Genomic DNA, 15,189 nt, shown 5'->3' with positions numbered 1-15,189 from the left:
TTGGGAAATTGTTAGATTACTTGTTAGATATTATTGCATGGTCGGAACTAGAATCACAAGCATTTTGCCACACTCGCATTAACATCTGCTAACCATGTGACCAATAAAATTTGATTTGATTTAATCGGTGGTTAGGCTATTAGCTGGCCAAAAGTATGCTACCTGAAAAGGGCACCACTGTTAATATAACCGTTTGTTAGTGTGTGTTTTCAGTGAATTTATGTTAATCGCAAAACTCATCTGCATTTCCTGTGGTGCAGGAAAATTCTCAGCAACAAAAGAGTGATCGAATTAAGATCCAAGACCTGTAATTTATTGATCTGTTTGATAGAAAAGCTGCTTTCTGAAATCCCAAATATATTGTGTATGAAAGATATACTGTCTATGCTCCCAAGTGGCATAGCAGTCTAAGGCACAGCATCTTAGTGCTAGAGGCATCACTACAGACACCCTGGTTCGAATCCAGACTGTATCACAACCGGCCGTGATTGGGAGTCCCATAAGGCGGCGCACAATTGGCCCAGCGTCGTCCGGGTTTGGCTGGTGTAGGCCATTATTGTAACTGAGAATCTGTTCTTAATTGACTTGGCCAAACCAAAGTCTGGCTGAGTCTACAGTATGCGCCCAAAATGGCACCCTATTCCCAATACAGTGACCTACTTTTGACCAGAGTCCTATGAGTCCTGGTAAAAATGTAGTGCACTAAATAAGGAAGAGGGTGCCATTGTAGACACAGCCCCACTCCACTCACCCGCGATGGACAGGACGACTACGACCGTGTCGAACACGTTCCAGCCATTGGTGAAGTAGTAGTGGCGCAGGGCGAAGAGTTTCAGGACGAACTCGGTGGTGAAAGCCACGATGAAGATGAAGTTAACCCAATAGAGGATGTTCTCCGTCTCGTCCGACTGGTCGTCTGTCTCCACCATCATGGTGACCATGTTTAGGCAGATCAACATCATAATGGAGATGTCGAACACTTGCTGGGTCACAAAGTCAAACACCAAACCTTGGATCTTGTTCTGTGGAGACAAGGAGACAACAACAAGGCACCATGCACACACAAGTACGCATGCAGAGACACACACACACGTACGCATGCAGACACACACACGTACGCATGCAGACACACACACGTACGCATGCAGACATAAACACACATACGCATGCAGACACACACACGTACGCATGCAGACACACACACACAGACACAAGAACAACAACACACATTTCATTAATCGAAGGGAAAAACTGCCACAATGGATTGAAATTCATATTTCAGCATTTCAGTGTTAACATAATACACAGTGCTATGTCAACAATGAAATACTGAAAATACTGATTTCAATATGATGTGGCAACACAGGAGGTTGGTGGTACCTTAACTGGGGAGGATGGGCTCGTGGAAATAGCTGGAGCGGAGATATGGAATGGTATCAAGTACCTCAAACCCATGGTTTCCTTGTTTTTGGTGACATTCCACATACTCCATTTCGGCCATTATTATGAGCCATTCTCCCCTCAGCAGCCTCCTGTGTGTGGCAGTGTTCAACACCATACAGACCTAGCCTGGTCCCACACTCTAGAGCTGGATAAACAAATATGGAGCTGGATAAACAAATATGGATTTTTACTGCCAATAAAGTGCATGAAAAAGCCAGGCTAAAAAATGCCGGGAGCAACAGCCAACCTGTGGTCTGGGAATGGGTTTCTGGGGCTTCTTTGAACCCAGTTTCTTCATGGCGTTGTAGTACTTCTTCTGTTCCTCTGTCATGAAGATGTCCTGACCTCCAAAGTAAAGGGACACACAAACATTTGGTTACAACCAACCCTAACCCTAACTAACCCATGGTTCCCAAGCTCAGTCCTGGGGGAGAAAAGTATTTGATCCCCTGCTGATTTTGTACGTTTGCCCACTTACAAAGAAATGATCAGTCTATAATTTTAATGGTAGGTTTATCTTAACAGTGAGAGACAGAATAACAACAAAAAAATCCAGAAAAACGCATGTCAAAAATGTTATAAAATGATTTGCATTTTAATGAGGGAAATAAGTATTTGACCCCTCTGCAAAACATGACTTAGTACTTGGTGGCAAAACCCTTGTTGGCAATCACAGAGGTCAGACGTTTCTTGTAGTTGGCCACCAGGTTTGCACACATCTCAGGAGGGATTTTGTCCCACTCCTCTTTGCAGATCTTCTCCAAGTCATTAAGGTTTCGAGGCTGACGTTTGGCAACTCGAACCTTCAGCTCCCTCCACAGATTTTCTATGGGATTAAGGTCTGGAGACTGGCTAGGCCACTCCAGGACCTTAATGTGCTTCTTCTTGAGCCACTCCTTTGTTGCCTTGGCCGTGTGTTTTGGGTCATTGTCATGCTGGAATACCCATTCACGACCCATTTTCAATGCCCTGGCTGAGGGAAGGATGTTCTCACCCAAGATTTGACGGTACATGGCCCCGTTCATCGTCCCTTTGATATGGTGAAGTTGTCCTGTCCCCTTAGCAGAAAAACACCCCCAAAGCATAATGTTTCCATCTCCATGTTTGACGGTGGAGATGGTGTTCTTGGGGTCATAGGCAGCATTCCTCCTCCTCCAAACACGGCGAGTTGAGTTGATGCCAAAGAGCTCCATTTTGGTCTCATCTGACCACAACACTTTCACCAGTTGTCCTCTGAATCATTCAGATGATTCATTCATTTTTGACATGCGTTTTTCTGGATATTTTTGTTGTTATTCTGTCTCTCACTGTTCAAATAAACCTACCATTAAAATTATAGACTGATCCTTTCTTTATCAGTGGGCAAACGTAGAAAATCAGCAGGGGATTAAATACTTTTTCCCCCCACTGTATGTTTAGTGGTTTTTGCCCTAGCACTACACAGCTGATTCAAAAAATCAACTCAATGTCAAGCTTTGATCATTTGAATCAGCTGTGTAGTGCTGGAGCAAAAACCAAAACGTGCACCACTTAGGGTCCTGAGGAACGAGTTTGGGAAACACTTCCATAACCCTAAAGAATAGGGACACACACACATTTGGTTACAACCAACCCCAACCCCAACCCCATCCCTAACAAATGAGCTCAACCCTAATCCTAACCCCAACCCCAACCCATAATACAATAGACCATTATTGTATGCTGCACTTCTACATGTTCAGAGCAGTATTCAAACAGTGTAAATAACTACATTCAACTGTTTTACTTTCAAACAGGGTTGAGGTCAATTCCATTTCAATTTCAGTCAATAAGAAAGTATTTCCACATAAGAAAAGTCCACATTTTCCTAGTTGACAAGCATTGAAATGAATTGGAATTTCAGTGTAATTCCTGAAGTGACTGGAATTGAAATGGAATAGACCACAGCCTTGCTTTCAAATGTCATTGAGCGTAACACTTTATATACAGGAATAATGCTTTAAAACTTGTTATTGGCATGTACGAGCCTTGATGCTTTACAACAAGGCGTATAATATGCTATAGGATTTATCAAAAAGAGACAGGGGAGGAGAGGAGGTAAGGAAATAGGTCTTATCTTTTTCTTCTGTTGGTTGAAGTTGTCGATGATGACACCGATGAAGAGGTTGAGGGTGAAGAAGGATCCGAAGATGATGAAGATGACGAAGTAGATGTACATGTAGATGTTGTCTTCATAGATGGGCTGGTCCTCCACCCTTCTGGAGTCTATGGCTGCGTACATGATGTCCATCCAGCCTTTGAATGTCGCCTTTGGAGACAAAGAGATCCGATTAACTTAGAATATTCAAAATACCAAAAATGCATATTTCAAACCTAAATCTGATGTGTCCTGGAGAAGAGCTTGTTCATGGAAAGAAATGTGCACGTGGAAAAATAGAAATGTGCACATGTGGGAAAACAGAAATGTGCACAGAGAGGGGGAGAGAGGAAGAGGGGGAGAGAGGAAGCGGCGAGGAAGAGCAGTGTGCAAGACGATGGAAGGAAGAGAATAAAACATGCATAGTAGAAGAAGAGACAACATGACAAAATGGGAGGAAACAGTGAACAAACAGGTGTGGGGCGAGAGAGGTAGAGTTATAGAGAGAGAGAGAGAGAGAGAGTTATAGAGAGAGAGTTAGAGTTATAGAGAGAGAGAGAGAGAGAGAGTTATAGAGAGAGAGTTAGAGTTATAGAGAGAGAGAGAGAGTTATAGAGAGAGAGAGTTAGAGTTATAGAGAGAGAGAGAGAGAGAGAGAGAGAGAGTTAGGAGTTATAGAGAGAGAGAGAGAGAGAGACAGAGAGAGAGAGTTAGAGTTATAGAGAGAGAGAGAGAGAGAGAGAGAGAGAGGTAGAGTTATAGAGAGAGAGAGAGAGAGAGAGAGAGAGAGGTAGAGTTATAGAGAGAGAGAGAGAGAGAGAGAGAGTTATAGAGAGAGAGAGAGAGAGAGAGGTAGAGTTATAGAGAGAGAGAGAGAGAGAGAGAGTTATAGAGAGAGAGAGAGAGAGATAGAGGTAGAGTTATAGAGAGAGAGAGAGAGAGAGTTATAGAGAGAGAGAGAGAGAGAGGTAGAGTTATAGAGAGAGAGAGAGAGAGAGTTATAGAGAGAGAGAGAGAGTTATAGAGAGAGAGAGAGAGAGAGTTATAGAGAGAGAGAGAGAGTTATAGAGAGAGAGTTAGAGTTATAGAGAGAGAGAGAGAGAGAGTTATAGAGAGAGAGAGAGAGAGAGAGAGAGTTATAGAGAGAGAGTTAGAGTTATAGAGAGAGAGTTAGAGTTATAGAGAGAGAGAGAGAGAGAGTTATAGAGAGAGAGTTAGAGTTATAGAGAGAGAGTTAGAGTTATAGAGAGAGAGAGAGAGAGAGTTATAGAGAGAGAGAGAGTTAGGAGTTATAGAGAGAGAAAGAGTTAGGAGTTATAGAGAGAGAGAGAGTTAGGAGTTATAGAGAGAGAGAGAGTTAGAGTTATAGAGAGAGAGAGAGAGAGAGTTATAGAGAGAGAGAGAGAGTTATAGAGAGAGAAAGAGTTAGGAGTTATAGAGAGAGAGAGAGGTAGAGTTATAGAGAGAGAGAGAGAGAGAGTTATAGAGAGAGAGAGAGAGTTATAGAGAGAGAGAGAGTTAGAGTTATAGAGAGAGAGAGAGTTAGAGTTATAGAGAGAGAGAGAGTTAGAGTTATAGAGAGAGAGAGAGTTAGGAGTTATAGAGAGAGAAAGAGTTAGGAGTTATAGAGAGAGAGAGAGTTAGGAGTTATAGAGAGAGAGAGAGTTAGAGTTATAGAGAGAGAGAGAGTTAGAGTTATAGAGAGAGAGAGTTATATATAGAGAGAGAGAGTTATAGAGAGAGAGAGAGTTAGAGTTATAGAGAGAGAGAGAGTTAGAGTTATAGAGAGAGAGAGAGTTAGGAGTTATAGAGAGAGAAAGAGTTAGGAGTTATAGAGAGAGAGAGAGTTAGGAGTTATAGAGAGAGAGAGAGTTAGAGTTATAGAGAGAGAGAGAGAGAGAGAGAGAGAGAGAGAGAGAGAGTTATAGAGAGAGAGAGAGAGTTATAGAGAGAGAGTTAGAGTTATAGAGAGAGAGAGAGAGAGAGTTATAGAGAGAGAGAGAGAGAGAGAGAGAGTTATAGAGAGAGAGTTAGAGTTATAGAGAGAGAGTTAGAGTTATAGAGAGAGAGAGAGAGAGAGTTATAGAGAGAGAGAGAGTTAGGAGTTATAGAGAGAGAAAGAGTTAGGAGTTATAGAGAGAGAGAGAGTTAGGAGTTATAGAGAGAGAGAGAGTTAGAGTTATAGAGAGAGAGAGAGAGAGAGTTATAGAGAGAGAGAGAGAGTTATAGAGAGAGAAAGAGTTAGGAGTTATAGAGAGAGAGAGAGGTAGAGTTATAGAGAGAGAGAGAGAGAGAGTTATAGAGAGAGAGAGAGAGTTATAGAGAGAGAGAGTTAGAGTTATAGAGAGAGAGAGAGTTAGAGTTATAGAGAGAGAGTTAGAGTTATAGAGAGAGAGAGAGTTAGGAGTTATAGAGAGAGAAAGAGTTTAGGGAGTTATAGAGAGAGAGAGAGTTATATATACAGAGAGAGTTATAGAGAGAGAGAGAGTTAGAGTTATATATATAGAGAGAGTTATATATATAGAGAGAGTTATATATAGAGAGAGAGAGTTATAGAGAGAGAGAGAGTTAGAGTTATAGAGAGAGAGAGAGTTAGAGTTATAGAGAGAGAGAGAGTTAGGAGTTATAGAGAGAGAGAGAGTTAGAGTTATAGAGAGAGAGAGAGTTAGGAGTTATAGAGAGAGAGAGAGTTAGAGTTATAGAGAGAGAGAGAGTTAGAGTTATAGAGAGAGAGAGTTATATATAGAGAGAGAGAGTTATAGAGAGAGAGAGAGTTAGGAGTTATAGAGAGAGAGAGAGTTAGAGTTATAGAGAGAGAGAGTTAGAGTTATAGAGAGAGAGAGTTAGAGTTATAGAGAGAGAGAGTTAGAGTTATAGAGAGAGAGAGAGTTAGAGTTATAGAGAGAGAGAGAGTTAGGAGTTATAGAGAGAGAGAGAGTTAGGAGTTATAGAGAGAGAGAGAGTTAGGAGATTAGAGAGAGAGAGAGTTAGGAGTTATAGAGAGAGAGAGTTAGGAGTTATAGAGAGAGAGAGAGTTAGAGTTATAGAGAGAGAGAGAGTTATATAGAGAGAGAGAGTTAGAGTTATAGAGAGAGAGAGTTAGAGTTATAGAGAGAGGGAGTTAGAGTTATAGAGAGAGAGAGAGTTAGAGTTATAGAGAGAGAGAGAGTTAGAGTTATAGAGAGAGAGAGTTAGAGTTAGAGAGAGAGAGAGTTAGAGTTATAGAGAGAGAGAGAGTTAGAGTTATAGAGAGAGAGAGTTAGGAGTTATAGAGAGAGAGAGAGTTAGAGTTATAGAGAGAGAGAGTTATATATAGAGAGAGAGAGTTATAGAGAGAGAGAGAGTTATATATAGAGAGAGAGAGAGTTAGAGTTATAGAGAGAGAGAGTTAGAGTTATAGAGAGAGAGAGAGTTAGAGTTATAGAGAGAGAGAGAGTTAGGAGTTATAGAGAGAGAGAGAGTTAGGAGTTATAGAGAGAGAGAGAGTTAGAGTTATAGAGAGAGAGTTAGAGTTATAGAGAGAGAGAGAGTTAGGAGTTATAGAGAGAGAGAGAGTTAGGAGTTATAGAGAGAGAGAGAGTTAGGAGTTATAGAGAGAGAGAGAGTTAGAGTTATAGAGAGAGAGAGAGTTATATAGAGAGAGAGAGTTAGAGTTATAGAGAGAGAGAGTTAGAGTTATAGAGAGAGGGAGTTAGAGTTATAGAGAGAGAGAGTAATAGAGAGAGAGAGAGAGAGAGAGAGAGAGAGAGAGAGAGAGAGAGAGAGAGAGAGAGAGAGGCTCACCACTTGAAGCAGAGCCAGGTATCCGGCGCCAACATTGTCAAAATTGATCTTGACATTCTTCCACCTGACCTCAGTGAAGTTCTGTTCAATGAGGGCCAGGCACTGTGTCTTGTTGTTGACCACGCTGGCATCAAAGTACATCTCTGCTGTCTGGTTGAAACAGTAGTAATACTTGCCCGCAAACAAGTTGACTCCCATGATACTGAAAATTAGCCAAAAGATGAGGCAAACCAGCAACACATTCATAATGGAGGGGATGGCTCCCACCAGGGCGTTGACTACCACCTAGACAGGGGAGACAGGAGGACAGGACAGTGTGAGAGATTCAAAACATACTCCATGATGATATCTATCAACCCCCCTCAGAGCAGCTGCATACTGTCATGGCATCATAAAGGACAAAAACTAATTTGACATGTACTATGTTCCATTATCGAGTCATATTACAAATTGTGTTTTAACGTTATGATTCATAACATTGTATAAAGTATAGTTTACTGTTTATAATTAGAATAGAATTTTGAGTATGTTTGTGTATATTGTAGTACAGTACAGTATAGTCCATCATTATTATTGTTGAAGTATAATATAGTATAATAACATATAGTATAACAGTGAAAGAGTATTATCAGTTCTGTTATAATTAGAATTAATTGTATTTGATCTGATTGAGAACACGACTAGGACTGCCCAAGGGGTCTGCGCATACAGACAGACAGACAGACAGACAGACAGACAGACAGACAGACAGACAGACAGACAGACAGACAGACAGACAAGACAGACAGACAGACAGACAGACAGACAGACCAGACAGACAGACATGCATGCACCCCACTTTCCTTTAGAGATCATAGAACTGTCTTAAACTAATTGAACCACAAATGTTTTGCCATGCCAGTATGCAGCCTCATCTTCTCCCAAACATTCACCACCCTCCCTCCCTCCCCCTGTCCCTTTTCCCTCCCTCCCTCCCCTTGTCCCTCCCTCCCTCCCCTTGTCCCTCCCTCCCTCCTGTTGTCCCTTTTCCTAAAACACCTCCCACCCAGACGCACACAGACGTGATGCAATGGAAAGCAGTTTGATCCATTGGAGTCATCCTAAATGGCACCCCATTCTCTATAATGTATAGTGCATTACTTTGACCAGAGCCCTATGGACCCTGGTAGAGCCCTGTGGGCTCTGGTAAAAAGCAGTGCACTTTCAGCTAGAAAGTAGTTAACTATATAGGGAATAGGGTGCCATTTGTTTGAGACGCAACAAATAAACTGCTTCCCACATCCATAACACCCACGGCTAGCCCCCTTTACAGCTTCTATCTCCGGACCGACCGGCCCTTCCATACACTGATGTGCATTAAGCTGTGTCGTAGTGCATAGTGGGGTTGAACGCAGGCTCACTGACAGTGTTAGGCAGGCTAACCAGACTAGACCAGCAGCTGTCGTCTGTTTTTAGCTGGCTTTGTAGAGCCATATTCCCTCCTTGTATACAGACAGGCAAGACAGAGAGCAGACCGAGCTTCAGGAGCAGTGTTCTCTCAGCAATGTGCAGGACCCTGCATTGATTACTTAAAGCTACAGTCAGGTGGGAACTGTTCAATGGTCATTTTAATTATTCATATTTACCCATTGGTTCTTGGAAAAATAGGACTTGCACAACTGGCTGTCTTTATCATAACCTAAAATGTAGGTACACTCTTCTCTTACAGTTCAACATGTTAGTGATGACATCATCGGTACTCTCCTCTCTGCAGTATGTGTATTATTGGAAGCGTTAAGTACAGGCCTTTGACTGTTCCTCTTGAATGATTATGGAATATGGAGTTACTGGCTGCTAACTGGCTGCTAGGGCACTGGGGTTGGATAAACACCATACGGCCACAAAGGGAAGGTTGTTGGGTGCCAATTTCTTTCTGTGTGAGTAACCCAAAAACAGATTCTAAAAAATATCTTGCTGAAATGAACTGAATTAGAATACAAATAAAGCACATAGGACCTCTAATAATACATGTAAGAATCTGTCATGAAAAATGCAGAAGCTGTAAAGAGAAAGCTACCTTTTGAGAGGAATGATCACAATGCGTAGAGTTAGCAGTATACTGCATCATGACATTAATATCACACCTCCCACCTCTCACATACAGATGTAGGATCTTCATTCAAACTCTTTTTTGTTGCTGAGAATTGTTCTGCACAGCAGGAAATGCAAACTTGTAGTGAATGTTTTAAAAGGCATCTAAAGTTAGTAATTTCCAAAATAAAATGCCAGACTTGATTTGGCTTAATGAAAAATGTATCAACCCTTACAAAAAAATTATATTAATTATAATCCACATTTCTTGCTACTGCAGGATTATTTTCCTTCTGTAGCAAACGGGCTTGAATTAAGTTCCTACATCTGTTGGAGAACAGATCGCTGCACACATGCTGAGAGAATGAACTACTTGCTGAGGCAGTAGAATTTGACTTGTTTCAAAGATTCAAAGTGTTCAAGATAATATTAGCCATGCATTATATAATAAAATGGTTCATGCCTTATCAAAAATCGAAAACCTTATCAAAACAATGAGGGAAAATGGCTTTCAAAAGTTCATAATGTGCATCGGCAATTTGAGTACATGCATGTTGTTACATGGCATTGTGGTGCAATTTCAAGAACCGTTCAAATCGATAAACAAACAGATAGAGAAATGTTTTGGATAGAGAGATAACCGGCCAAAAGGTTTCTTGTCTATATATTATATATCTATCAGACAAGTGGATTTGACACTTGGGTATCTTCGGACACAACATTTAAGAACAGTCAAGAATGGATTGTGTAGAGTTAGAACTTAGACATCTGTTCTAAGGTTCTAAGAACTCAGACATCTGTTCTAAGGTTCTAATAACTCAGACATCTGTTCTTAGAACTCAGACATCTGTTCTAAGAACTCAGACCTCTGTTCTAAGGTTCTAAGATCTCAGACCACTGTTCTAAGAACTCAGACATCTGTTATATGGTTCTAAGGTCTCTGTGTGATTGGTCTGTAATTCAGGATCTGTTTCCTGCTAATGTGTCTGCTGCAAGTCTGACATGATGCAGCTAGAAGGTATTTTTAAATACATTTTAAGTTAATAATACAACAAATATTTTGTGACTAAACATTAAAATGCAACCAAAGACTAGAGTGCAAGCTCATTAGAAAATATGTAGTAAGACAAGTGTGAGGATGACTTGGCGACTGTGTCATTCTTGTACATTGCATTGCTCAAAAGTAACAATGAGGCTACAAAGCAGTATAGTAACAGATAAAGCATTTAACAAGTGACTTTAGGCATTCAGGTAGGTAGGTACAGCCCATTGCATCATTGCATGTTAAGCATAGCAATATATTCAAATGAAAGCTGTGTTATGCTGCTCGCTCCCAGAGCTGTTGACTTGCATCGGCCTCCTCCACCACACAACCTTCCATGACCACAGCCAGGAAGATCAAGTCAGCAGGAGTTCTCAACATTCTAACTCTCCAGAATCTCTTTCATTAGCATGGTTGTTGGTGTCATCTCTCCATTTTCGTCATTCCCTATCCATTTATTTACCACTTTGATTTGTCAATTTTCCTTTTAGGTAAAGAAAAGAAAATAGGCAAATCAATTGATGAACATACAGTAGACAACACTGTATTGAATTGGTGAGTAAGTACAGACAGGATGTAATTATATTGCGTTTGCTTTTTCACTGCTACAAGTATTAGCCTACTGGGCCACCGTCACCTCCTACCACACTCTCATTGACTGAGATCATTAATAGGGGTAATGCATTGTTTGACTACAACGTTCCTTTAAGAATGTACCATGATTTTTTTCACCAAAATATTAAATTGGAATTTTGACCAGTCTAGCCGCCATAGAAACAAAATCCTTCTAATTCTACGCTAGTCTCATCTCTGAGCAAAGTGGACAACCCAGACTGCCATGTAAACGTTTTGTGATGTGGACTCATTCATAAGTATAGTAGTAAACAACCATAAAGCCTATCCAGGGCCTAAAGGTTTTGTGATGTCATCAGCTCGTATTTGCAACGTCACTGTCATATTTTAGCCAGTGGATATTTTGTATGGATGGGCACTTCAGTATGAATGGAAATGTCAGTCAAATTGATGATTAGCTAGCTAACCTCTCCTGTAGCGTATTAACAGTGGTGCATGGCATACATCTAGTCTACCACACCTGGTCTGTCATTTTTGGGACATTATGAAGAGGAAGAGGGGACATGCTCTGCGACTGTCTAGGGGTTAAGAAAGACTAGTGTTGTCCTAATGTGGTCCTAATAAGTTAATATAATATCGGCCCTGCTGCCCACCCAACCCAACTCACTCCTCTATTATAAGAAAATATAAGATTTAAGATATAAGAGGGCGCTCCAGTGTGCTAAACAATGTTGCCTCCCAGATTCACTTCCTGTGGGAATGGAAGGCAACAGGAAGCAGGAAGTAGGAATGAAAAGCTAGATTGAAGATGACAAAGGTTAAGACAACGGGATTCAAATATCACCGTATCCAATAACTCTTTGCAACTATGGTCCCAAATCTGTGACGAAGTTGTCTTAACCTGTATATTTTCAACCTAGCGGGAGTGGAAGCAGGAAACTCTATAAGACTTGCAGTATGGTTGCTATGCAACGTGTCGTGTTATGACATGGGGACAGTAATGCCTTGTGAGATGGCAGCCTATCAGCATATTTCCTAAGCTTCTGACTTAGGGTTAAGAAGAAGACAAACAAGCTAAGATACTGAATCTGGTCCGCATTTACTTAAGACGTATCTGGCACGTGTGCCGACGGTTTCAGGTGTCTGGTCTACATTGAACTAACTGACATGACTTAACCAATCTCTGCGATTCAGCCCTTAAAGTGATGATCACAAAGACACAGGCAGAAGCTTAGCAAATATTCCACACCCACAACAATGTGAGTGTGGAGTGTATGTGTGGTTTCTTTCTCAGTCCCAGACAAGCAGGACACAAAGAGGAGCAGACAGACTGAGACCTGCTGCAGGCCCAGCAGATCTACTGGGTCAGGATGGAGTGAGCAGTGGAAGGGTAGGAGGAGAGGCAGGGTGGGGTGGAGGTTGGTGGTGGAGGACTCAACTGAGGTGGAGAGGGTAGTAAGTTCAAACCAGTCTAAGTATAGGGAGATGGAAAAGGACTGAATGTGATAAAGAGATAGAGGAGGATGACAACAACCAGGTGGGGTGCAGGTAGTGGTAGGGGAATTGAGAATCAAAGCAGCAGAGATTGAGAATCAGGCCAAATGAACAGCGAATTGTTGATTCAAATGCTTTATGAAATGGTATGTAGTTTGGCTTTGTTTACATGGAGCTTTAACTAATAATAATTTCACCTTATCTCTCGAGCCAATCATTAAAACCTTTTTTAATTATTATTTTAGTTTTTATGTGATGAGGCAGCTTTGTTTTTATGTGATGAGGCAGCTTTGTTTTAAATGTGATGAGGCAGCTTTGTTTTAAATGTGATGAGGCAGCTTTGTTTTAAATGTGATGAGGCAGCTTTGTTTTTAATGTGATGAGGCAGCTTTGTTTTAATGTGATGAGGCAGCTTTGTTTTTAATGTGATGAGGCAGCTTTGTTTTTATGTGATGAGGCAGCTTTGTTTAATGTGATGAGGCAGCTTTGTTTTTAATATGAGGAGGCAGCTTTGTTTTTAATGTCATGAGGCAACTTTGTTATTAATGTGATGAGACAGCTTTGTTTTAAATGTGATGAGGCAGCTTTGTTTTTAATGTGATGAGGCAGCTTTGTTTTTAATGTGATGAGGCAGCTTTGTTTTTTATGTGACGAGGCAGCTTTGTTTTTATGTGATGAGGCAGCTTTGTTTTTAATGTGATGAGGCAGCTTTGTTTTTAATGTGATGAGGCAGCTTTGTTTTTAATGTGATGAGGCAGCTTTGTTTTTAATGTGATGAGGCAGCTTTGTTTTTAATGTGATGAGGCAGCTTTGTTTTTAATGTGATGAGGCAGCTTTGTTTTTATGTGATGAGGCAGCTTTGTTTTTAATGTGATGAGGCAGCTTTGTTTTTTATGTGATGAGGCAGCTTTGTTTTTAATATGAGGAGGCAGCTTTGTTTTTAATGTCATGAGGCAACTTTGTTATTAATGTGATGAGACAGCTTTGTTTTTAATGTGATGAGGCAGCTTTGTTTTTATGTGATGAGGCAGCTTTGTTTTTATTGTGATGAGGCAGCTTTGTTTTTATTGTGATGAGGCAGCTTTGTTTTTATTGTGATGAGGCAGCTTTGTGACATATTCCTCTAGTTCCACTCTCTATTTTATTTGTATTCCTTTAGATAGTGGAAATTCAGAAAATATCAATTAGTATTTAGATTATTTTTTTTAAGATTCATTCAAAACCAGGGAAATAGTTTCTAATGGTATTACTGTATCACTTTGTAGCATTAATACTTAACATTACTTCACACTCCCAGCTGCATCATGACGTGTATATAAATAGTATGTGAAGTATGGTAAAAGATTTGTGTGCATGGAAATGTGACTTCTTGTCTTGGCTAGTTTCCTAAAGTTTCTATTTAAAAAATCCCCCAATAAATTAATTTTGGAATGTTTTTGTCATAAAAAAAATTGTTTGGTTACTTTTTTATAATATTTCACTTTCTAGCATGCTTTAATACTGTTGAATGGGCATGCGTAAGGATCAGCTGCTTAGCTTTGGATCTTACCCTCATCCCTTCAAAACGTGACAAGGCTCTGAGGGGTCTCAAGGCCCTTAGTGTCCTTAGTGATTTAATAGGACCTAGATCCGAGTAGCCCAGTGCATTAGCTACCAGACTGATTATAGACACCTACACACAAACAGAGAAGCAAAAGAGTTCCAAACTGTTAGAAGTAGTGAGAATATTCTCTAAAGGTAGAAGAGACTCAGACGAGTGCCCTTGGAGCAATAGGACTGGCATTGGGTGGAGAGAGTTGCTTGACATACACACATAAATCTATATGCATGTATATACATGTATAATATTGCATTTATATATGTATACACATTGAGAGAGAAGGTCAATGTTTAGTATAGGTTTTGTGTGCGTAGTGTTTTAGTAGCAGTAAAAGATAGACTGCGGGAGGAGGGATTGTTTCTGTTATTTTAGGGCAGATGGGAGAAATGTGACAAACTCCTTTGTACCTGCAAAGAAACTTGTGGTTGAGAGAGAGAGAAAAAAAAGAGGAGAGAGAGAGAGAGAGAGAGAGAGAGAGAGAGAGAGAGAGAGAGAGAGAGAGAGAGAGAGAGAGAGAGAGAGAGATAGAGCGAGAGAGAGAGAGAGAGAGAGAGAGAGAGAGAGAGAGAGAGAGAGAGAGAGAGAGAGAGAGAGAGAGAGAGAGAGATAGAGCGAGAGAGAGAGAGAGAGAGAGAGAGAGAGAGAGAGAGAGAGAGAGAGAGAGAGAGAGAGAGAGAGAGAGAGATAGAGCGAGAGAGAGAGAGAGAGAGAGAGAGAGAGAGAGAGAGAGAGAGAGAGAGAGAGAGAGAGAGAGAGAGAGAGAGAGAGAGAGAGAGAGAGAGAGAGAGAGAGATAGAGCGAGAGAGAGAGAGAAGCATAAGACAAAGGGGGAAATGGGCAGAAAAGTGTTGCCACAGCACACGACTGATTCAATACAAATACAGACAGATGGGCGAAGGGGACCAGGGAGCAGGAGGAGGAGGAGGAGGAGGGAAGGAGAGAGGTTACAACCTGTAAAAGTTCATTTTAAAACCCAACAGACTTGTAGAACCTTACCCTGGCCCCTCTAACATTGTCTCTCCATGTCTGTCACTCTTGGCTGAGGCATAATTTCCAATATAATCTAAG

At 40.9% G+C, this 15,189-nt stretch overlaps 1 protein-coding gene across 4 annotated transcripts in view; it reads right to left on the bottom strand.

Annotated features, from left to right (window-relative positions):
- scn8aa (sodium channel, voltage gated, type VIII, alpha subunit a) overlaps positions 1-15,189 on the bottom strand; it is a 117,867-nt gene that overhangs the window by 13,400 nt on the left and 89,278 nt on the right. For all 4 annotated transcript variants that reach the window (XM_029718577.1, XM_029718580.1, XM_029718578.1 and 1 more), the window contains 5 exons: positions 14,071-14,193; positions 7,343-7,627; positions 3,539-3,730; positions 1,691-1,795; positions 752-1,022 (listed from right to left, as the gene is read on the bottom strand). In XM_029718577.1, coding sequence (XP_029574437.1) covers positions 752-1,022; positions 1,691-1,795; positions 3,539-3,730; positions 7,343-7,627; positions 14,071-14,193 — 976 coding nt within the window. The remainder of the gene's footprint in view (positions 1-751; positions 1,023-1,690; positions 1,796-3,538; positions 3,731-7,342; positions 7,628-14,070; positions 14,194-15,189) is intronic.

This window comes from Salmo trutta, chromosome 28, assembly GCF_901001165.1.
Source record: "Salmo trutta chromosome 28, fSalTru1.1, whole genome shotgun sequence".
NCBI lineage: Eukaryota > Metazoa > Chordata > Actinopteri > Salmoniformes > Salmonidae > Salmo > Salmo trutta.
This window is presented reverse-complemented; position numbering and strand designations above follow the sequence as displayed.